The sequence below is a fragment of the Anser anser genome (assembly GCF_964211835.1).
Source record: "Anser anser genome assembly, chromosome: 3".
Lineage (NCBI taxonomy): Eukaryota > Metazoa > Chordata > Aves > Anseriformes > Anatidae > Anser > Anser anser.
Window position 1 is genome coordinate 427845 of NC_139722.1, and position 20617 is coordinate 448461.

At 67.1% G+C, this 20617-nt stretch overlaps 1 protein-coding gene and 1 long non-coding RNA gene across 6 annotated transcripts; one reads left to right on the forward strand and one right to left on the reverse strand.

Annotated features, from left to right (window-relative positions):
- Nucleotides 1-587: 587 nt before the first annotated feature.
- On the reverse strand, nt 588-11508 carry TMEM214 (transmembrane protein 214). Of its 2 annotated transcripts, XM_083829820.1 has the most exons (17): nt 11358-11507; nt 11062-11249; nt 9485-9635; nt 8449-8583; nt 7748-7830; nt 7014-7119; nt 6178-6259; nt 5123-5224; nt 4442-4583; nt 4219-4310; nt 3644-3692; nt 3411-3524; nt 2902-3019; nt 2315-2411; nt 1884-2052; nt 1238-1389; nt 588-942 (listed from the first exon to the last, which is right to left on the reverse strand). In XM_083829820.1, the coding sequence occupies exons 1-17, from the start codon at nt 11476-11478 to the stop codon at nt 816-818; spliced, it is 2028 nt and encodes a 675-aa protein (XP_083685946.1). In that variant the 5' UTR covers nt 11479-11507; the 3' UTR covers nt 588-815. The 2 variants fall into 2 exon arrangements, with proteins under 2 accessions (XP_083685946.1, XP_083685947.1); XM_083829821.1 differs by lacking the exons at nt 588-942; nt 1238-1389 and adding an exon at nt 2128-2231 and having other exon boundaries at nt 1914-2052; nt 11358-11508.
- Nucleotides 11509-12132: 624 nt separating this feature from the next.
- LOC310897551 lies at nt 12133-15951 on the forward strand. 4 transcript variants are annotated; one of them, XR_014582379.1, is made up of 4 exons: nt 12133-13195; nt 13320-14522; nt 14606-14754; nt 14908-15951. It is a non-coding gene; the product is annotated as an uncharacterized lncRNA (long non-coding RNA). The 4 variants fall into 4 exon arrangements; XR_014582381.1 differs by having other exon boundaries at nt 12133-12967; nt 13049-13195; nt 13320-14754; XR_014582378.1 differs by having other exon boundaries at nt 13320-14754.
- The last annotated feature ends 4666 nt before the right edge of the window (nt 15952-20617 follow it).

Genomic DNA, 20617 nt, shown 5'->3' on the forward strand with positions numbered 1-20617 from the left:
ACATGTACATATATATGTGCATGTACGTGTGCACGTACCCCTCCTGTACACACGTGTGAGCACACGTACCCACACAGCTCCACCCCCCATACCCATGTGCACACACACCCACCCTGCACACAGATGTACGCACAGCCGCACCCACATGCACGTGTGTGCATCCATGCACGTAGATGTCTGCGCACAGCCAGCCGTGTGCAAGCACACCCATACACAGGCGCCTGCACACGCACAGCCCCCCTCACGCAGCACACGTGTTTACCCCCGTGCACACACGCGCACCCCCACACACCCCCCTGCAGGTACAGCCGCACGCAGGCGCTGCCACAGCCCGAGGATGTGAGCACCGAGCCCAGCGCCTGAGCCCCCCCTGCCCCTGCCCAGGGACCTGCAGGCAGGGGCGGCGGAGACCCCAGGGGGGGCACAGGGACACCCGGGACCCCCAGTGACCACGAGCCCCTTCCCAGCCCTGCTGGGGGCAGCAGCAGGCAGCATCCCCCCCTCTGTCCGTCCATCCACCCCCCCATCCCGTGTACGGCCCCCAGCCCCCGGTCCCCGTGCGGGACAGACGTGACAGGAGGCAGCAGGAGGACCCAGCGTGGTTCATTGCCCCCCCCGGGCCGTGCTCACCCCGGTGAGACCCAGGGACAGGGAAGGGGTCGGGGGGCCCGAAACCGAATCACAGGGCGAGAGCAGCCCCGCGACAAGGCCCCCGCGGCGCCGTGCGGCCCGAGAGCCCCAGGGACACCGCCATGCTGCCGGGGGCCGCAGCCCCCCAGGCGGCTCCAGCACGTCCCCAGGCCTCGGGCAGCAGCTCAGTGTCCAGAGATCATGGCCGAGGCCCAGTTTGTGACGGCTAGGGTCGTGTTCTGCAGGTAGACCCACGAGGAGTAGGTGAAGCTCGTCAGGTGTGCTCTCAGGCAGTCCCACGACACCTCGCCGCTGCAGGAGGGAGGGGAAGGGGTTACGGGGGGCAGACACGGGCAGCGAAGCCCCCGCCCGGCTCCCCTGAGGGCAGCACCCAGGGGCAGGGGGCACAGGGGGAGGTGCAGTTAAATGGGGGCGATGCCGGCACGCAGCCAGCCGGGGGACCCCCGTGGCACTGCCCCAGCCCTGCTGCCTGCAGGCTCTGGGCACGGGCACCAGCACCCGCCTCCCTCGGGGCCCAGCTCGCTGCGGGACCCCCGCGCCGACCCCACCGCCCCCCCCGGGAGGGACTTCTCCCCGCGGTACTCACTGGCAGGCGTCCCGGCAGCGCTCCCAGCCCCGCTGCAGGGCGGCGGCGCCGTGCTCCAGCAGCGGCAGCAGGCAGCTCCGCAGCAGGAAGAGCAGCAGCTCCCGGACGCACTCGGCGAAGTGCAGGACGGCCTCGGGCACCCGGGACTGGAGCTGGGGGGCCGGGAGGGGGCCGGGGTTGGAGAGCGGCGGCGGGCCCCCAGCAGCACCGGGGCGCGGAGCTCGCTCCCGACCCACGCGCGCACGGCCAGGGGCTGCCCCAGCTGCTGGGTGCATGCCCGTGCTCTCTGGCATCGCCCTGCCCGCCCCACGCTCCCCGGGTTGCACCGCGCGCAACACGCCCGGGGACACGTCTGTGCTGCTGGCTCCGTGCGGGTGCTGACGCCGCCTCCCTGCTACCCAGCTCCCAGGGGAATGAATGTCTCTGGGGCTTCTCCCCGCTCAGACCCGCTGCTGCTGGGCTGAGGACCGGGCTAACTGGGGAGGTGTGGGACGTGGGCGTCCGCACCCGCTGCTCTCTTCCCACCCAGCACCTCGCAGGACCCCGTCCCCTCGCTGGGGACCCCGTCCCCGTGCCCTCCTCCCGCGGTGCCCCCAGCCAGCACGAGCGCAGCCCCGCGGTGCTCCCTGTCGGCTCCCGTCCTCACCCATTCAAGGAGCCAGGGCAGGTGGTCCCGGGCCCAGGAGAGGTGCGAGGAGCACAGCTCGGAGACGCGCAGCGCCAGCTCGGCCGTCTTTGCCCAGAGCAGCTGCAGGGCGGGCTGCAGGGCGGCCGCCCCCCGGGAGCAGCAGGCGGGCAGGGTGCTCTCCAGCCACCTGCGGGAGAGCGGAGGCTGAGGCAGCGCCGGCTGCGCCGGCACCAACAGCAAGGCCACGGGAGCACGCGTGTACCTGGAGACCGCTGCCACAGCCAAGGGAACGGGAGAACTCAAGAGCTGAGCTGAAAAGCACTTCCAGGAGCACCTGGGGAACGCTTCCCAAGCAAAAAGGGCTCCCTACAGAAATCACCTGGTGCTGCGTTAGCAACTTCACACCCCCTCAGACGCACGCGCTGCTGCTTGACCTGAGTGCCACTGACCTGTACCCCTCCAGGGAGTAGTGGGACGCCTTGTGCCAGGCTTGCTGCGAGGCAGACAGGAGGCCGGAGGAGCGGAGCACGCGAGCAGAAGTGGAGGCTGCAAGAGAAGGGAGCGCCCCCTGAGCAGCGCGTCCGCGGGGCTGCAGGCTTCGGGAAGCTGCCCTGCAGGGCTCAAAAGCTGCCGGGGGCTGCCCCCCGACAGTCCCCAGGAGGTTTCCCTGGGACACACAGCTCGAACTTCGATCTCAGGACGTGCCCAGAGCTGACAAAGGGGCACAGGAGCTCCTGGGCCCAGAGGAACCCAGGCTAAGGCAGCCCCAGGGAAAAGAGCCCAGGAGGCGGCGGGCAGGGCCGGAGACGTGTCGCCTGCACCGCCTGCCGAGGGCTTCTCGCCCAGCCCGGCCATGTGCCCCCGGGACACGGGCTGACAGCAGGAGGCAGCAGCACGGGCTCGGGACGTAGGCGAGGCCGTGGGGGCCTGGCTCAGAGCGGGGCGTGCGTGGTGATGGGAACAGGGCGACCGCTGCTTCGGGGCGGGGGTCACGTCCTTCCCCGCAGAGCCCTGCGCGAGGCGGTGCGGGCCGTACCCTGCAGCGAGCCGTGCGTCCGGACGTCGTGCATGAGGAAGCCGACGGCAAAGACCAGGCCGATGAGGAGCAGCCGGGACCAGGGGAAGCCGCCGCCCTTCATCTTCTGCAGCAGCACCTGGGGGAGCAGCAGCACGGACCCCGTCACCCCGCTGCTCCCAAGCCCGGCGGCTCTGGCAGCAGAGGACGCCCTCCGTGGGGAAGCCCAGGCGGTCCCCAGGCTGACGGATGAGCTTTGGGCTCCTCCACTTCATGACTTCGGCCCCGTGTTTTCCTCCGCTGCCTCCTCACCCCACTTTGCGCCCACCCCTGGCACAGAGCTTTGCTTGCGGGTGCTTTTCGCTGCCACAGCAGCAGGCAGGGGCAGGGACCAGCGCCGCAGGGACCAGCCCCGCCTGTCCCCGTGTCCCCTAGGGCTCTCGGGACAGCAGCAGCTCAGCCCCGCGAGCACCAGCGGCAGGGAGCAGCCAGCCCCTGCCCGGCACGGAGCAGCCAAGCCCCGCGCTCACCTTGCAGGCGGCATCGCACGCTGCCACGTCCTGCTCGCTGCCGGGCCCCCGCGCTGCCAGCTCCTCGTTCGTCACCTTGAACGAGCGAACCGTCTCCTGCAGGGACTGCCGCGCCTGGGGGGCAGAAGCTGCGCTGCGGAGGGGCGATGCGGCACCGAGCACCTGGTGCCCACAGCCCGTCCCGGCGGGACCCCGGCAGGGGCACGGGACCACCCCCAGCAGCCCGCTCTTACCTTCCTGCTGCCGTTGTCCCAGGACTCCAGCAGGTGGTTCAGGAGCAAGCTACAGGGTGGGAGGAAACGCGGGCTGGGTCAGCGCCCTGAGGAGCAGCACGGCGCGCCCCCCAACGCTGCTGAGGCAGGGCCGGACGGCCGGGGCGCAGCAGGCAGCGGGGCGCACGGCGCGCAGAGCCGATGGCCGAGCGGCCGGAGCAGAAAGCCACCGGGGAGACCGGCCTGCAGGGGCATGGTGGCCCCGGAGAAGGGCCAGTGGTCACGGTGGCCGTGCCTCACAGCCTGCGCTCCGCTCGGCCCCATGCCCGGAGCAGGGCAATGCAGGAAAGGCGCCCCAGGAGCCCCGCGCGGCTGTGCCGAGAGCCCCGCTGCTCCCACACGGCAGGCTCGGCATTGGGCAGTGGGCAACCGGCTCCTGGCTGGGACTGCCCGGCTCGCCACTGGCTTCCTGAGGCAGGCCGGCGTCGTGCACGAGCATCCCTGCACACGAGAAGCCAGCAGCCAGCCCGAAGTGGGCGCGAGGAGGCTTTGACCCCGCTCAGCGGGCGGCAGCACTGCCCGCCGCAGGCACCCACCTGGACTGGGAGAGGTGCTTGGTGTAGAGCTGCCTCCAGACGCTGAAGCTCAGCGGGTCCACGCTCAGACACTGGCTCATGGAGGTGAGGAGCTGGAAGGAGCACGGCACCCAGCTGCCCTCACGCTGCCCGCGGGACGCGCCGCGCCCGAGCACCCGCATCCAGCCGGACCTCGGGGGGCGGCATCGCAGCCCCCGCGCCCCGCGCCCCCCGCCCCGCTCACCTCCTTGCGCATGGCGGGCGGGCAGCTCGGCGTGGCGCGGGACAGGAAGGAGGGGAAGTAGGTGTGCAGCGTCGCCTCCGGCCTCGCGCCCAGCGCCAGCACCTTCAGGCGCGGGTAGAGCCGCCGCAGCTGCTCCTGCAGGCTGGGGGAGAGGCACAGCCTGCGGACACCGTCCCCGTCCCCACCACGGGCCCTGCCACGTGTGCCCTGGAGGGCCCTGCAGCCCACACCAGGGTAACCGGCTTGTGAGGCTCCGCAGCCCACAGCGATCCGACAGCTGTGTGCACGTAAGGAGGCCGGGGAGCACGAGGAACAACAGTGCAGCGTTCCCGTCTCGCCCCGTTCTGCTTTTGGTTCACTGAACAGCCCCAGGAGCACACGAAGCGCCTGCTGAGTGCTGCTGAGGCACAGAAGGTCGGGCGAGGACAGCCCGAGCGCTGCATCCCTCTGCTGCAGCCTCCTGTCCTGATCCCGCTGGCATTTCCCCACCACACTTGCTCTGAGTGCTGCTGCCCAAGCCCCTGCCTCCCCCGGGGACACCGTGTGTCCCCCACAAACACCGTGTGTCCCCCACAGCCCCACAAAGCCCCCGCAGAACAGCTGAGCAAGGGGATGGGGGCGCTGACCCACACCGCAGAGCCCCGCACACCGCCGCGTGCCCCCGGGGCGGCGCAGCCCTACCTGGGCGGCAGCGAGTTGTTGGGCATGAAGGCGAAGTCCAGGAGGGGGAAGAAGTCCTTGGGTCCGATCATACCGAAGCCTTTGGTCAGGTTTGGGTGCATCCTGCAAGGCGTTGGGGAGCGCTGCCGTGGGTGCCAGCCGTGCCGCACCGGCAGCTCTGTCCGTCCCCACCCGTCCTCCCCCAGCCGGGCTGGTTCGCGTCTCACTGGGAACGCAGCTCCAGCAGGCAGGCACTGCCCAGCTGCCAAAATTGCCTTCCCATGGCCCGGCGCAGCCACGGGAGGGAGGGAGGTGGCTCCCCGGGGACGGCGCGGGCGCAGCCCCTGCCCTGTCCCTGTGGCCGGGGGGGGGCTTTCAGCTTCCCGCTGCACCCCGCTAACAGCGGGGCTTCCCCCAGCCACAGACTCGCTGGCAAAGTACTTGGGAAAAATGGTTTTGTGGGCTTCACTTTCAGTGCCCAGAAAGCAGGGAGGTGTTTGTACTCGCTGCTGGCCTTAGACACAAAGGTCTTACGCGCCCTGTTATTTCCCCCCCCACACACCCTGAGACTATAGATAACTGGACAGGGCTGCAGCAGGCGCGGCCGGTAAATGCAGCTCGGTCGGAGAAGAGAAACGTGGTCAGGTTATAGAGAACTGCTCCAGCAGCGGTTCAGAAAGACCGGGAGGAACTGCTGCACCTCCTGCCCTGCAGGAGGGTCTGGCCGTGGCTCCGCTGCACCTCTCTGTGGCCGGAGACCTCGGCGTGCCCGTGCCGGACAAGGCTGCGGGGGCTCGGGACACGAGCCCTGCTCCCGGCACGGCCCCGTCCCCCCGACCCACGGCACGGCCGCGCTGCCAGCACTACGGCACGGCGCTGCTCCCGCAGGGACGGGCAGCTCACGGCCACCCGGTGCCGGGAGGTCCCCGGTGCGGACCTCTTGTGCTTCTCACCGCGCTGCTTCTCACACTCAGCACGTGCACACACACACGAGCACGGCGCAGACACGAAGGTGCCAGGGCCAGCCGCCTGGGCGGGCTCTGCCCTTGCCAAGACAAAGCCGAGGCGTAACTCACGTCAGCAGACGGTCCAGGTAGGCAACAGCGTACGGGGAGAGCGCCTTGATCCCGAGCACCGGGAGCATAACTCCAAGCCACACTGCGGAAGAGAGAGGCCGTCAGGCACGCGGGGACGAGGTCTCCTGCAGCATCCCCAGGTGCTAGGCACGGGCAGGCTGCTCCCACCGGCACCCGGCTCCTCAACCGCGGAGGAGGACCGGAGCCCCAGCGCTGCAGCTCCATTTAAACCCGGGGCAGGGCCGCGGCCCCGCGCTGAACACCCGGCTCGTGACCGCGGACAGGCCCCTGGGAGCAGCAGCGCCTCGCAGGGGGACGGTCCCGCTGGAGAGGGCCCGGCGGCAGCGCCTGTCCTTGCTCCAGTGCTTAGCACGAGAGCAGAGCGTAATCCTCTGGGACAAACGGGCTGCTGGCCGAGCTCCCACGGCTGTGCAGCAATAAGCCACTTCTCAGTGTTTAGAGTGGTGACATCGTATAGCTCCGTGTATTTACACATCTATAAACACACTCCAGCACGCAGCCCTCCCGCTGCTGCGGCGGCAGCTAATGTTTAACATATATGGTTAAGAAACGGGGGCAGGCACAAGGCTTAACGAGCGGTTAATGGGAGCGATCCCAGACAGCAAACTGCGCAGTGCTGGGGGCGCCGCGCTGCGTCCCACCAGCATCAGCGTGCCGTCACCGCGGCGGCTGCCCGCGGCACGTCCAGGCACCCTGACCTCGAGCCATCGCCCACGCGCTGCCTGCAGCTGCCCCGGGACCCTGGCCAGGGCCATGCCCCCGTCCCGGCGCTGCTGCACGCCACAGCTCTGTACGCGCGGGCTCCCCGCACTCACCTCTCAGGCCTTCAGCGAGGTCGGCGAAGCCGGCTTGCCCCAGCGCCCACAGGATGGTCAGGCACTTGGCCGGCCTGTTCTGGTGGGACCGCAGCAGCTCCAGGTACTGCAGGGAGCAAGGGGCCGCCGCTCAGTGGGACGTCCGTCTGTCCGCCTCACCGCGGCGCTCAGCGGGCGGCTCTGAGCCGCGGCACCTCCACGGGGGTGCCGGAGGCCACCACCAGATGACCGCGGCGCCAGCGGGCTCGTGGCTGCCACAGCCTGGGGAGCTGCAGAAGTGGCACGGGCTGGTGGTGGCAGAGCCTCCAGCACCCAGCACCCACCCGCTTGGAAGGAGAGGGACACCAAAACCTCTCGTTCCTGCCCCACGATGGCTGCGCAGAGCCCAGCAGGCGCAGCCCGCTCCCCGCTGGGGGTGGCTGTGCGTGGAGCACAAGCAGGGGTCAGACCCTCGGAGGCCAGCGGGACGCCAGCACCCCGAGGGGTGCCAGCGCGGTGCGGGGAGCACGGGGCGGGCTCCTGTGCGCGCTGTGAGTGCGCCAAGCACGGGAGCTCCATGCGCAGGGCAATGTGGGGAGCTCCCAGGGCACCTGCAACGGGTGCCCGTTAATTACTCGCTGCCGGGCCCAGAAACACGCACGGGCACTGCGGGTGCGGGCGGGATCTCCGTGCGGGCAGAGGGGCCGGGCGCTGCTCCGGCTGTAGCCCAGCACCAGCACACACACCCTGCTCACCTTGCCCAGGTTCGCGGTGGCGATTTTGGGCCTGTCCAGCAGCACCGCCTGGATGCAGATCCTGTACCCGTGCAGGGACTCCCCTGGAAGAGCAGAGAGGGATGCGCTCAGACACAGCCACGCGCAGGCACCCGTTGGAGCTTCTCGCCCCGCACGATGCTCCTCAGGTGGGGCCCCCGCGGCCCTGCCCCACTCCCAGAGCGCCGCCGGGGTGCCGATGAACCTGCCCCAGGACCGGGGCAGGAGCACGGGGCTGCAGCACCTGGCCAAGCCCTCGGCACCCAGAGCAGGCACCGGCACGGCCCCGCGGAACAGCGGAGAGCCTGAGGGAATGGGACGCGGCCACGAGTCCCGGAGCAAAGCAGCGCCTCGAGCACCTGCTCGCAGCTACTCCGTGCCAGTGCCACCCGGCAGTGCTCGTGGTGGAGAAGCAGCCGGCACGCAGTGTGCCCAGCCCCGGTGCCGCTGGAAGCAGCGGGCCAGCGCCACGCAGGGGACGCGGCTCCCGGCTGCCCTCCGAGAGGCGCTGGCACCAAGTTCTCCATAACGGCCCCACGGGGCTCCTGCTGCAGCTGTGCCGATGAGCCCGGCCCAACACAGGGCACACAGACAAGCTGCCCGTCTCGCCCCGCGTGGAGGAACTCTGCTCTTGGCACCCGCAGCGAGCAGTGAAAGCGTTCTCGTGGTCAGAAACCTCCCACCTGGGGTCTTGTCCAGCTCCTGCAGCATGGTGTAGATGCAGTGGTCGAAGAAGAGCTCCAGCACGCTGGAAGACTTTCCCAGCAGGGATTTGATGATATTCCTCAGCTCTTTGTTCACAAGACAGTACGGGTAATCTGAAGGCAACACAGAGCAAGGAGAAATTCAGCGAGCGCTGGCGCAGCCGCGGTGCGAACGCTGCCAGCGGGCGCAGGGCGGCGCCTCGAGGCCCACGAGTGCTTCTCGCAGTTATCCCACAGCGCGTGCTCCTAACTCAGCGCTAAGTGCCCTCTGTTAAACGTCGGTGCCACGGGGTACACACAGCTTCTGAAAAGGGAACCGCGCTCTCCCTCCCGTTGTCACCCCCAGCAATGCGTGCTCCCAAGCACAGGCAGGGCAGGAGACGCTGCACGAAGGGAGACCCGACCAGAACGGCTCCGTTAGGGACAGGTGGGTACCAGCGAGCAGACTGCTCAACGCAGCACCCCTAGGCACAGCCTGGGGGTCCCTATGCTGAAGGGATGCCTAGAGAAAGTCTCTGATTTGCCAGCTAAATAGATGACTTCAGTGTTCTTGGCAGTCAAATTATAAAGATATCACAAAAATCAACCAAACACAAACCCTATAAAGTATGTCAGATTAACAACACGGTCTTGGGTTACCTAAGCATCTACTAAAGGCAGTTGTGGGAGGGAAAAAGCAAGCAAAGGAAGCCCCAAACATCTCAACTGGCAGCGAATGAGCCCAGACTCTGGGACAGGCTCGGCCCCGTCCATCTCAGATGAAAACAGATTTTTCCTTTAGATTTCCAGTGACTGCTTTGGTCCTGTCCACCCCGATGCTTCTAAAACCCGTCCCTGATGCCAGCTGTCCTTTAACCTTTACTCTTTAAGAGCCCGTACAACACACGCGCTGCAAAGTGGGAGCCCCAGCGGTTCCTGCAGCACGAGCAGAGGCACGGAGCAGGCAGTGCCCCCCAGCCGCCCCCGCCCCGTGTCACCGCGGTGCCACCAGCCGCAGCGGGCGGGTGCCACTGACCGTGGGCGTGCTGGCTGAGCGTGGGGTCGCTCTTGGGCGCCTGCAGCTTGTAGTTGAGGTAGCCGGCCAGGTCCTTCACCCAGACGGAGGGGTTCTCGGGGAACATGCTCTGGCTCTTGTCCAGCTCCTTCTGCAGGTCCGCCACGTCGAGCTGCGGACGACAGAGGTCCCCTGAGACACGCAGACCCGAGCACGGGGAGAGAGGAGCTGGTTTTGGCGCACCAGGGAGCGCGGGGCCGAGGCGCTGCCCTCCCTGCCCTGAGACCACCGGCCTCACCCCTTATTTCTTAACGCTAACAAAGGCTACCGAGGAACAACAAAAAGCAGGTTGGAAGCGGTGCTCGCACGGGCCGCGCAAGGCGGCTCACCGGGGGAAGGAAGCCCTGCCTGTCCTCACAGCCGGGCCGCGTTCCCCTTGCTGCCCCTGGGCGCCCACCGGCTCCACGGCCGCAGGGGCTGGGCTGCATCAGCCAACGGCCCACGGCCACGAGCAGCGCGTTCCTCGCCTTCCTCCTGCCGTGTTACCGGCCACAGAACGTGCCCATCGCCTGCTGCTGCACTCAGCCAGCCTCTGTCTACCCGAACCTCGAGGAGCTTAGGGGGTGCAGCAAGACTTCAGCGGCCGCTCGACATTTTGCACCGAGTCTGACATTTGTCAGCTGCAGTCAGCAGGAACCGCTAAATCTGAGCTGGAAAGCCTTTTGTTGCGTGCTTCTTTAAGCAACTATTTTGAAGAAAGGAATAAGAAAAAATAGCTGCCGCTGTGTCAAAAAAATAAAGGTAACCAGCAGCAGAGCTGACCGGGCAGCGCTCCCACAGCGGCACCCGGCGCCGCCGAGCCGTGCAGAGCAGCGCTGGAGGCTTCCAGCCCCGGGCCGCTCTCCGTGAGGAGCGGTGACAGCAGCGACACGCGTTGGCTCAGCTCCGACGCGTGCCCCCGCGCAGCGGCTGTACGGGGACCGGGGCTCGCGCTGAGCACGAGCGGCAGAGGCAGCTCCCGGCCCCGCAGCACGAGCGGGGCGCGGGCTGCGGGATAAGGCCGGGAGCTGGGAGCCCAGCGGCCGCAGGAGCCCGAAGCCCAGGCGCGAGGCGTTCCGGGGCTGCCCTGCAGCAGCCGCCCCGGGCCCAGGCGCCGGGAGGCCGGGACGGGGCCGGGCGGGCCGGGCCGGGCAGACCCGCTGCCGCCAGCCGCGGGGGGGCGGGCGGGGAGCGCCCCGGCGGGCAGGGCAGGGGCAGGGGCAGGGCAGGGGCAGGGGCAGCGCCGCCGCCCCGCGGTGCTCGCAGGCGGGGTGGGGGCGCGGGCACGAACCAGAAATTCCCACCCGGCCGCCCCGACCGCGCGGCCCTCGGCGAGCGGCACCGGGGGCGGGGAGGCCCCGGGGGCAGCCGCAGCCCCAGCACCCCCAGCCCCAGCACCCCCAGCCCGCGGCCAGGCGCGGCACCCCTCGGGAAGCGTCCCCGGGGCGCTCCCACCCCCGGCACCTCCCGGGGCAGCGATCCCGGGTTCGGGGCCGGGATGGGCGCCGTGCTCCCGGCACCGCTCCGGGGCTGGGGGGGGGGGGGGGGGGGGCACTCACGGCTCTCAGCGCTTCCTCCAGCGACCGGAACCGGCCGGGCTTGGGGCCGCCGTCGGCCGCCGCCTTCCTGCCGCTCCTCCCGCCGTGCTGCCGCCGCGCCGCCTGCTCAGCCGCCGCCTCCCGGCCCGGCCTCTTCACCGCCTTCTCCGGGACCGGCTCGGAGCCGCCGCCGGCCGCGCCCGCGGGAGCTGCGGGGGGAACGCGGGGACGGTGAGAGAGCGCGGGGATCCCGCCGCCGGCCCGGTACCGCCGGCCCCGCGCCCCCCGGCCCGGCCCCGCAACCGCCCCGCACTCACGGGCCAGGGCCGGCACCCGCCCGGCGTTGGCCTCCCCCGCGGCGCGGCGGCCGCCGGAGCCCCCCGCGGGGCGGCGCCCCCTGCGCACCACCTCCCAGCGCCCGCCGCCCGCCGCCGCCATCGCCGCCGGACCCGGAGCCGCGGCGCCGAGGGGCGGGGCGGGGCACGGCGCGCGCTCGTTGGCTGCCGCCAAGCACACGTGCGGCGCGCGCCGGCTGCCACGTCTCCGCCCCGCCCCTCCGGGACGCGTCACCGCCCCGCCCCCGGGAGGGAAACGCCCCGCGGGGGGACACGCCCATAGGGGGAGGGGCCAGGGAGGGCGGGGCCAACAGGAGGTGGGGCTCTGACGCAAGGAGGGCGTGTCCGTGCGCTGCGGGGCGTGTCCATACAGATCAGGGGGCGTGTCCATGCAGATCAGGGGGCGTGTCCACGCGGATAGGGGGCGTGCCCATGCAGATCAGGGGGCGTGTCCACGCAGATCAGGGGGCGTGCCCACGCAGATCAGGGGGCGTGCCCATGCAGATCAGGGGGCGTGCCCATGCAGATCAGGGGGCGTGCCCATGCAGATCAGGGGGCGTGCCCATGCAGATCGGCGCCGCGCGGCATACCGGGACAAAACCCACACCACACGGCGCCGCGCGTGGCCCCGCGTGGGCGCGCGGCGGGCGCGGGACGTGGGCGCCGCTCGGGGCCGGGCGGGGCGGGGCGGGCGCGTCCGCGGCGGGCGTTGCGGGCCGCGTGTCCGTGTGGTGGGTGTGCGTGCGCGCGCGTGGGGCCGCGGCGTCGGGGAGCGGGAGGCATACTTACCTGGCAGGGGAGACACCATGATCAGGCAGGTGGTTTTCCCAGGGCGAGGCTCATCCCCTGCACTCCGGGTGTGCTGACCCCTGCGATTTCCCCAAATGCGGGAAACTCGACTGCATAATTTGTGGTAGTGGGGGACTGCGTTCGCGCTCTCCCCTGGTTCTGCGGTGCCAAAGACAGAGCTGTGCTGGGGGCGTTTCTGTTCCTTTGGGGGGCTCTGGCAGCGCCTGGGGGTCGCTCCCGGCCGCGGTTGGGCTCGTGCCCCGCGTGGGCTGCCCGGAGCCTGCCCGTGACGGGCCGCAGCCGCGGGGGTCGGGGTCCCGCTCCGCCCGGTCCCGCTGGACCGGCAGAGGCGCCGCTCGCTCGCTCGCACGGCCCGGAAGGCGGCCAGCCGGGCACAGAGGGCAACGATCGGCGCCAGCACCGAACGGCAGCGTGAGCGGAGCACCAGCTCACGACGAGCTCCCGATTTACCTGCTGGGAAAGGAGCGGGCGTGGGGCGTAGGGGAAGGTCCAGAGCTCCGTCACCCATCACGGAATTGTAGGGGTTGGAAGGGACCCCAAGAGACCATCGGGTCCAACCCCCCTGCCAAAGCAGTTCCCTAGAGCAGGCTGCCCAGGCAGGCGTCCAGACGGGCCTTGAATATCTGCAGAGAAGGAGACCCCACAGCCTCCCTGGGCAGCCTGTCCCAGCGCTCCGTCACCCTCACCGGGAAGAAGTTCTTTCGCATGGTGGTGCGGAACTTCCTGGGCTCCATTTTGTGGCCATTGCCCCTGGTCCTGTCCCCACAAACCACTGAAAGGAGGTTGGCCAAATCCCTCTGCCTCCCACACCTCGGGTATTTATACACATTGGTGAGATCCCCTCTCAGCCTTCTCTTCTCCAGGCTGAACAGACCCAGGTCTCTCAGCATTTCCTCACAGAGGAGATGCTCCAGGCCCCGTATCATCTTTGTGGCCCTCCGCTAGACTCTTTCCTGAAGATTTCTGTCTTTTTTGTACCAGAAAGCCCACAACTGGACACAGTACTCCAGGTGAGGCCTGACCAGGGCAGAATAGAGGGGGAGGATCACCTCCCTTGACCTGTTGGCCACCCTCTGAGCTCAGCCAGTTCTCAACCCACCTAACTGTCCACTCCTCTATCCCACGCTTTCTCAGCTTCGCTAGCAGGATGTCATGGGAGACAGTATCAAAAGCCTTGCTAAAGTCAAGGTAGATGACATCCACTGCTCTTGCCCCATCTACCCAGCTGGTGATGCCATCATAGAAGGCTACGAGGTTGGTCGAGCACGACTTCCCCTTGGTGAATCCATGCTGACTACTCCTCACAACCTTCTTCTCTTCCAATTGCTTGGAGATGGCATCCAGAACAAGCTGTTCCAACGCCTTTCCGGGGACGGAGGTGAGACTGACTGGCCTGTAGTTGCCCGGATCCTCCTCCTTGCCCTTCTTGAAGACCGGAGTGACATTGGCTATCCTCCAGTCCTCAGGCACCTCTCCTGTTCTCCAGGACCTTTCAAAGATGATAGAGAGCGGTTCGGCGATCACCTCTGCTAACTCCCTCAGCACACGTGGATGCATCCCATCAGGACCCATGGACTTGTGTGCACTGAGCCCACTGAGATGCTCCCGAACCACTCCCTCATCAATCAGGGGGGAGATCTCCACTTCCCAGACTCTTTCTACTCCCTCCAGGGTCCAGGGGTACCGGGGGGGGGAGGGAGTCTTTGAAGCAAAGACCAAAGCAAAGAAGGCATTCAGTATCTCCGCCTTCTCAGCGTCCCCCGTTACCAGGACACCCCCCTCATTCAGCAGGGGACCCACATTATCCCTAGTCTTCCTTTTACTGTTTACATACTTAAAGAAAAAAAAATCTTATTATCCTTTATCTCCTTTGCCAGCTTCATCTCCAGGTGGGCTTTAGCCTCCTTCATCGTGTCCCTGCAGGCCCTCACAACACTCCTATACTCCTCCCAAGAGGACAGGCCTTTTTTCCACATTTCATAGACCTTGCTCTTCCTTTTGATCTTGTTGATGAGCTCCTTGCTCATCCACGCAGGTTTCCTGCCCCCTTTCTCTGATTTCCTACTCTTCAGGAGACACCGATCCTGAGCTTGGAAGAAGTACTGTTTGAATGTTGCCCAGCTCTCACAAGCACCCATACCTTCTAGGGATCTATCTCATGAGATACCCCCAAGTAGGTCCTGGAAGAGGTCAAAGCTGGCACTCCAAAAGTCCAGGTTAGCAATCCTACTTTTTGCCTTACTTCTTCCACTCCAGACCTTCAACTCCACCATCTCATGGTCACTGAATCCCAAGCTACCCCCAACCTTCACATCCCTAACAAGCCCATCCCTGTTGGTAAGAATAAGGTCCAGAAGCACCCCCCACATCGTCGGCTCCTCCACCACCTGCATCAGAAAATTATCTTCAATGCATTCTAGGAACCGTTTGGACTGCGTGTGCCTGGCCGAGTTGCTTACCCAGCAGATGTCGGGATAATTAAAGAAGTCCCCCGTGAGAACCATCATCCAGGATCGTGAGGCTACTTCCAGCTGCTTGTAGAAGGCCTCATCGACCTCCTCCTGATCTGGTGAGCTGCAGTACACCCCCACAGCAGTGTAACCCATACCAGCCCGCCCCTTAATTCTCACCCACAAGCTCTCCACTTTTTCTTCACCTTCCCCCGGGTGGAGCTGGGTACATTCTAATTGCTCTCTCACATAGAATTTCACTTATCTTATAGTTCCTGTGAGTGACAGCTTGATTAATCCTGGATCCCAGAAGGATCCTGGGTGTTCCTCTGCCGGTGCATCACAAACTGGGGCGGGAGGCAGCCACGGACCCTGCTGGGCCCCGCAGGGCAGGAGCAGTGGAGGAAGTGTGCTTTTACTCTGCTGGGTTTTACGCGTGGTTTTACCCAGCTGGGCAGCCGAGCTCCACCTCAGCCGCTCTCTCGCTCCCCCTCCTCAAAGCGGAGAAAATACGATGCAAAGGGCTCGAGAGGTGAGATAAGGATGGGGAGATCACTCAACAGTTATCACGGGTAAAACAGACTCAGCAAAGGGAGATTAATAAAAGTTATTACCTATTACTGAGATGGAGCTGTGAGAAACAACAACAAAAAAGAAAGACACCTTCCCCTCAAGCAGCGCAGGGCGAGGGGGGCTGCGGTCAGTCCCTGACGCTTCGTCCCCGCCGCTCCTCCTCGGTCCCTCTCTGCCCCTGCTCCCCGCGGGGTCCCTCCCACGGGATGCCGTCCTTCCCCAGCTGAGCCTGCGGGGGCTGCCCACAGGCAGCAGCTCCTCAACAACTGCTCCCACACGGCTCCGTCCCACGGGGTCCATCCCCCAGGAGCAAACTGCTCCAGCACGGGGCCCCCACGGGTGGGCGGCAGCTCCCCTCCCCCCAGGCCCCTGCTCCTGCGTGGGCTCCTCTCCGCGGGCTGCAGCTCCGGCCCGCCGGGGGCCCTCTCTCCCCGGGCCGCAGCCTCCTGCAGGCCCCATCCGCCCACGGCTGCCTCCTCGCGGCCTACCGACGGCCTGAGCCTGGCTCCGGCTCGCGGCGCGACCAACCCCGGAGACCTGACGGGAGCCCCAACCACGCATCTGTCTTTGGCACCGCAGAACCAGGGGAGAGCGCGAACGCAGTCCCCCACTACCACAAATTATGCAGTCGAGTTTCCCGCATTTGGGGAAATCGCAGGGGTCAGCACACCCGGAGTGCAGGGGATGAGCCTCGCCCTGGGAAAACCACCTGCCTGATCATGGTGTCTCCCCTGCCAGGTAAGTATGCCTCCCGCTCCCCGACGCCGCGGCCCCACGCGCGCGCACGCACACCCACCACACGGACACGCGGCCCGCAACGCCCGCCGCGGACGCGCCCGCCCCGCCCCGCCCGGCCCCGAGCGGCGCCCACGTCCCGCGCCCGCCGCGCGCCCACGCGGGGCCACGCGCGGCGCCGCGTGGTGTGGGTTTTGTCCCGGTATGCCGCGCGGCGCCGATCTGCATGGACACGCCCCCTGATCTGCATGGGGCACGCCCCCTGATATGCATGGCCACGCCTCCTGATCTGCATGGCCACGCCTCCCGATCTGCATCACCGCGGCCCCCTGATTTACATGGGCACGCCCCCCTGATCTGCATGGACACGCCCCTTGATCTGCATGGACACGCCCCCTTGGTCTGCATGGCCACGCCCCCTGATCTGCATGGACACGCCCCCGTGCCTCCTGGCCCCGCCCCCCACCCGCTCTGGCCGTTCCTGGGGCCCCGCCCCCGCAGCCCTCGCCCCGCCCCCAGCCGCGCGCCCGGCGCGGCCCCGCCCCTCCCCGCTCGCTCCCCGCGGGGCCCCCGCCCGGCCCCTCCCGGCCCCGCCCCCGCCCCGCCCGGGGCTGCCCCGGGTCGGTGCCCGCGGTACCGGCCCGTGCCCCCCGCCGGCGCCGGGCCGCGACCGGGAAAGCGGGCGTGAGGTCCCGGAGGCGGCACGGCCGGAGCACGAGCCCCTGCGGGGCGCCCGCGAGCCCCGGAGCCGCGTCTTGCGAGCACCGGCCCGCAGCAGCGCCCGCAGGCGCGCAGCGAGAGGCACGGAGCGGCGGGTTTGGCGCAGAAGGAGCTTGTGCGGGGGGAGCTCCGCCGACCTCGCCTGGCCAGAAGGGGTCGTGCGGCACGGCGGTGGGGAGCGTGTTAAGCGGGTGGGGGGAAGGCCCCGCTGTCCCGAAATAAGGGGGACGGCAAAGCAAAACGGTGAGCAGCGCGACATCAGGAAACGCAAAGGTCGCGGGCCCTCTGGTCACGAGAGAAGAAGGAAAAAAAGGAACAGGAGAAATTAATGGTCGGTCAAACCAAATTGTACGTGTACGGTATAGAAGGGCGTCGGGTAGGCTGTGAACCTGCAGCACGCAGCCGGTGAGGAAACGGGAGAAGCCAGGTGTCGGGCAATAGGGGACGTAAGGTTGGGACAAACTGCTACTGCGCGCTCCTGCTTGCAGGACGCCCGCCATTGCAATCGCGAATGAAATAGCTCCACAGAAGGTCCTGTCTGAAGAAAGTCGTTGAGATTTTTCCCACAGCAGTCCCAGCCGTTCGGGCTGGAGAAGCCCCCTAGGACCGGCTGGCCCAGCCCTCAGCCCAGCGGTGACGAGCCCCCCACTAAACCAGTTCCACACCGACACGTTTCCTGCAGACCTCCAGGGATGGCGACTCAACCCCTGCCCTGGGCAGCCCGGTCCAGCGCCGCACAGCCCCCTCAGTAAAGCAGTGTCTCCTAATTTCTGTCCTAAACATCTCCTGGTGCAACTTGAGGCCGTTTCCCCTCGTCTCGTCACTTGGTGCTTGGGAGAAGAGCCCGATCCCCACCTTGCTTCAGCCTCCTATAAGGTAAAGTGCAGTAAGGTCCCCCCGAGCCTCTTCTTCTGCAACCCCCGTTCCCTCAGCCGCTCCCCGTAGGACTTGTGCTCCAGGCCCTTCACCAGCTCTGTAGCCATGCTCTGGACATGCTCCAGGGCCCCGATGTCCTTCTGGTAGTGAGGGGCCCAAAACTGAGCACAGCACTCGAGGTGCGGCCTCACCAGAGCAGAGCACGGGGGGACGATCACCTCCCTGCTCCTGCTGGCTGCACTGTTCCTGACACAAGGCAGGATGCCGTTGGCCTTCTTGGCCACCTGGGCACGCTGCCGGCTCCTGTTCAGCCAGCTATCAACCAGTACCACCAGTTCTCTTTCCACCGGCAACTTTCCAGTCGCTCTTCTGCAGCGTTGCAGGGGGTTGTTGTGCCCCACGTGCAGGGCCCGGCACTTGGCCCTGTTGAACTTCATGCAGTTGGCCCCAACTTATCCAGATCCCTCTGCAGAGCTCTCCTACCCTCGAACAGATTAACATTTGTGCCTAACTTGGTGTCGTCTGCAAACTTACCGAGGGTGCACTCGATCCCCTCGTCCAGACCATTGATGAAGACACTGAAGAGAACTGCCCCCAGCGCTGAGCCCTGGGGGACTCCACCAGTGACCGGCCTCCAGCTGGATTTACCTCCACTCGCCACGACTCTTTGGGCTCGGCCACGCGGCCGGTTTGTTACCAGAGAAGCGTACGCCCGTGCAGGCCCCGAGCAGCCAGCTCCTCCAGCAGGACGCTGTGGAAGGCACCGAGCGAGGGGTTACCGGCACCACCTGTGCCCGGCTGCTACCGGGAGCGGGCCCGTGGCGGGCGGGAAGGGCTCGTCACCGACGGCCCCGTCACGGAGCCGGGGGCAGCCCGGTCTGCCTGCACGAGAGCCTGCAGGGACACTCTCGCAGAGGCTCACGCAGAGCAGCTCACTTTGGGTGCACGGCGAGCTGCTTTGGGTGTCTCTGCCATAAACATGGGACGGGCGCAGGCATGGCGGTTCCTCGCCGATGGCCACCTGAATTCTGCCCGCTTGGTCCCCCTCCTCAGGAGAACGGGGGGGAGAACGTGACGGAAAAAATCTCACAGGTTGAGCGAGAACCCAGGGATCAGAGGATCACAGAGCGGGGTTGGAAGGGGCCTCAGAGACCACCCAGCCCCAGCCCCCTGACGCGGGCAGCGACGCCTTCCCCCAGCCCAGGCTGCCCCCAGCCCTGTGCAGCACGGAGTGGCCTTGGTGAAGACCTGCACGCTTTGCTTAGAGACATGAACTGGCTGGGGGACGACCTGCTGGAGAGGAGCTCTGCGGAGAAGGACCTGGGGGTCCTGGTGGACGACAGGTTGGCCATGACCCAGCAGTGTGCCCTGGTGGCCAAGAAGGCCCATGGGATCCTGGCGTGCATTGAAAGGAGCGTGGCCAACAGGTCAAGGGAGGTGATCCTCCCCCTCTATTCTGCCCTGGTCAGGCCTCACCTGGAGTACTGTGTCCAGTTCTGGGCTTCCCAGTACAGAAAAGACAGGGGTCTCCTGGAAAGAGTCCAGCGGAGGGCCACAAAGACGATACGGGGCTGGGAGCATCTCCTCTGTGAGGAAATGCTGAGAGACCTGGGGCTGTTCAGCCTGGAGAAGAGAAGGCTGAGAGGGGATCTCACCAATGTGTATAAATACCTGAGGTGTGGGAGGCAGAGGGATTTGACCAACCTCCTTTCAGTGGTTTGTGGGGACAGGACAAGGGGCAATGGCCACAAAATGGAGCCCAGGAAGTTCTGCACCAACATGCGAAAGAACTTCTTCCCGGTGAGGGTGACGGAGCGCCGGAACAGGCTGCCCAGGGAGGCTGTGGGGTCTCCTTCTCTGCAGATATTCAAGGCCCGTCTGGACGCCTGCCTGGGCAGCCTGCTCTAGGGAACTGCTTTGGCAGGGGGGTTGGACCCGATGGCCTCTTGAGGTCTCTTCCAACCCCTACAATTCCGTGATTCTGTGAACAGCTGCTGATGAGCTCCCCGTCAGGGGCGGTTTAGCTGAAGAAAAAGAACAAAAACCAGGACAGGCCGTGCGGAAGCAAAGGCAGAATGCAATTACTGCCCGCCTCCCATCACCGAGTGCGGCTCGGCCGCGGCTCCGGAAGCCGGGCCCCGGCCCCAGCCCCGCCGCGTCCCGCCCCACGCCGCCCCGTGCTCCCCGCCCCACGGCTGTGCGGCACCGCCCGGCCGCAGCCGCCGCCATCCCGGGCCGGGCCCGAGCCCAAGGAGCTCCCCCCTCCCGCTGCGCCCCTGCGGCGGGGACGGCGGCCGGGGCGCTGAGGGGCGGGGCCTGGAGGCCAGGGGGCGTGTCCATGCAGATCGGGGGCGTGCCCATGCAGATCAGGGGGCGTGTCCATGCAGATCAGGGGGCGTGCCCATGGAGATCAGGGGGCGTGGCTATGCAGACCAGGGGGGCGTGCCCATGCAGATCAGGGGGCGTGTCCACGCAGATCAGGGGGCGTGCCCACGCAGATCAGGGGGCGTGCCCATGCAGATCGGCGCCGCGCGGCATACCGGGACAAAACCCACACCACACGGCGCCGCGCGTGGCCCCGCGTGGGCGCGCGGCGGGCGCGGGACGTGGGCGCCGCTCGGGGCCGGGCGGGGCGGGGCGGGCGCGTCCGCGGCGGGCGTTGCGGGGCGCGTGTCCGTGTGGTGGGTGTGCGTGCGCGCGCGTGGGGCCGCGGCGTCGGGGAGCGGGAGGCATACTTACCTGGCAGGGGAGACACCATGATCAGGCAGGTGGTTTTCCCAGGGCGAGGCTCATCCCCTGCACTCCGGGTGTGCTGACCCCTGCGATTTCCCCAAATGCGGGAAACTCGACTGCATAATTTGTGGTAGTGGGGGACTGCGTTCGCGCTCTCCCCTGGTTCTGCGGTGCCAAAGATAGAGCTGAACATCCTGAGGGAGTTGGCGGATGTGATTGTTGGGCTGCTTTCCTTCATCTATTAGCGGTCCTGGTCATCTGGAGAGGTCCCGGATGACTGGAGACTTGCCAACGTGACGCCCGTCTTTAAGAAGGGTCGTAAGGAGGACCCGGGGAACTACAGGC

Bases quoted from the DNA above. Each gene is read 5' to 3' on its own strand.
- TMEM214 (XM_083829820.1), bottom strand. From the start codon at position 11,478: ATGGCGGCGGCGGGCGGCGGGCGCTGGGAGGTGGTGCGCAGGGGGCGC. The intron at 2,053-2,314 runs GTCAGTGGCACT...GCTCTCCCGCAG, and splicing joins TACTCCCTGGAGGGGTACAG to GTGGCTGGAGAGCACCCTGC. The intron at 1,390-1,883 runs GTGAGGACGGGA...CCGGCCCCCCAG, and splicing joins TGCCCTGGCTCCTTGAATGG to CTCCAGTCCCGGGTGCCCGA.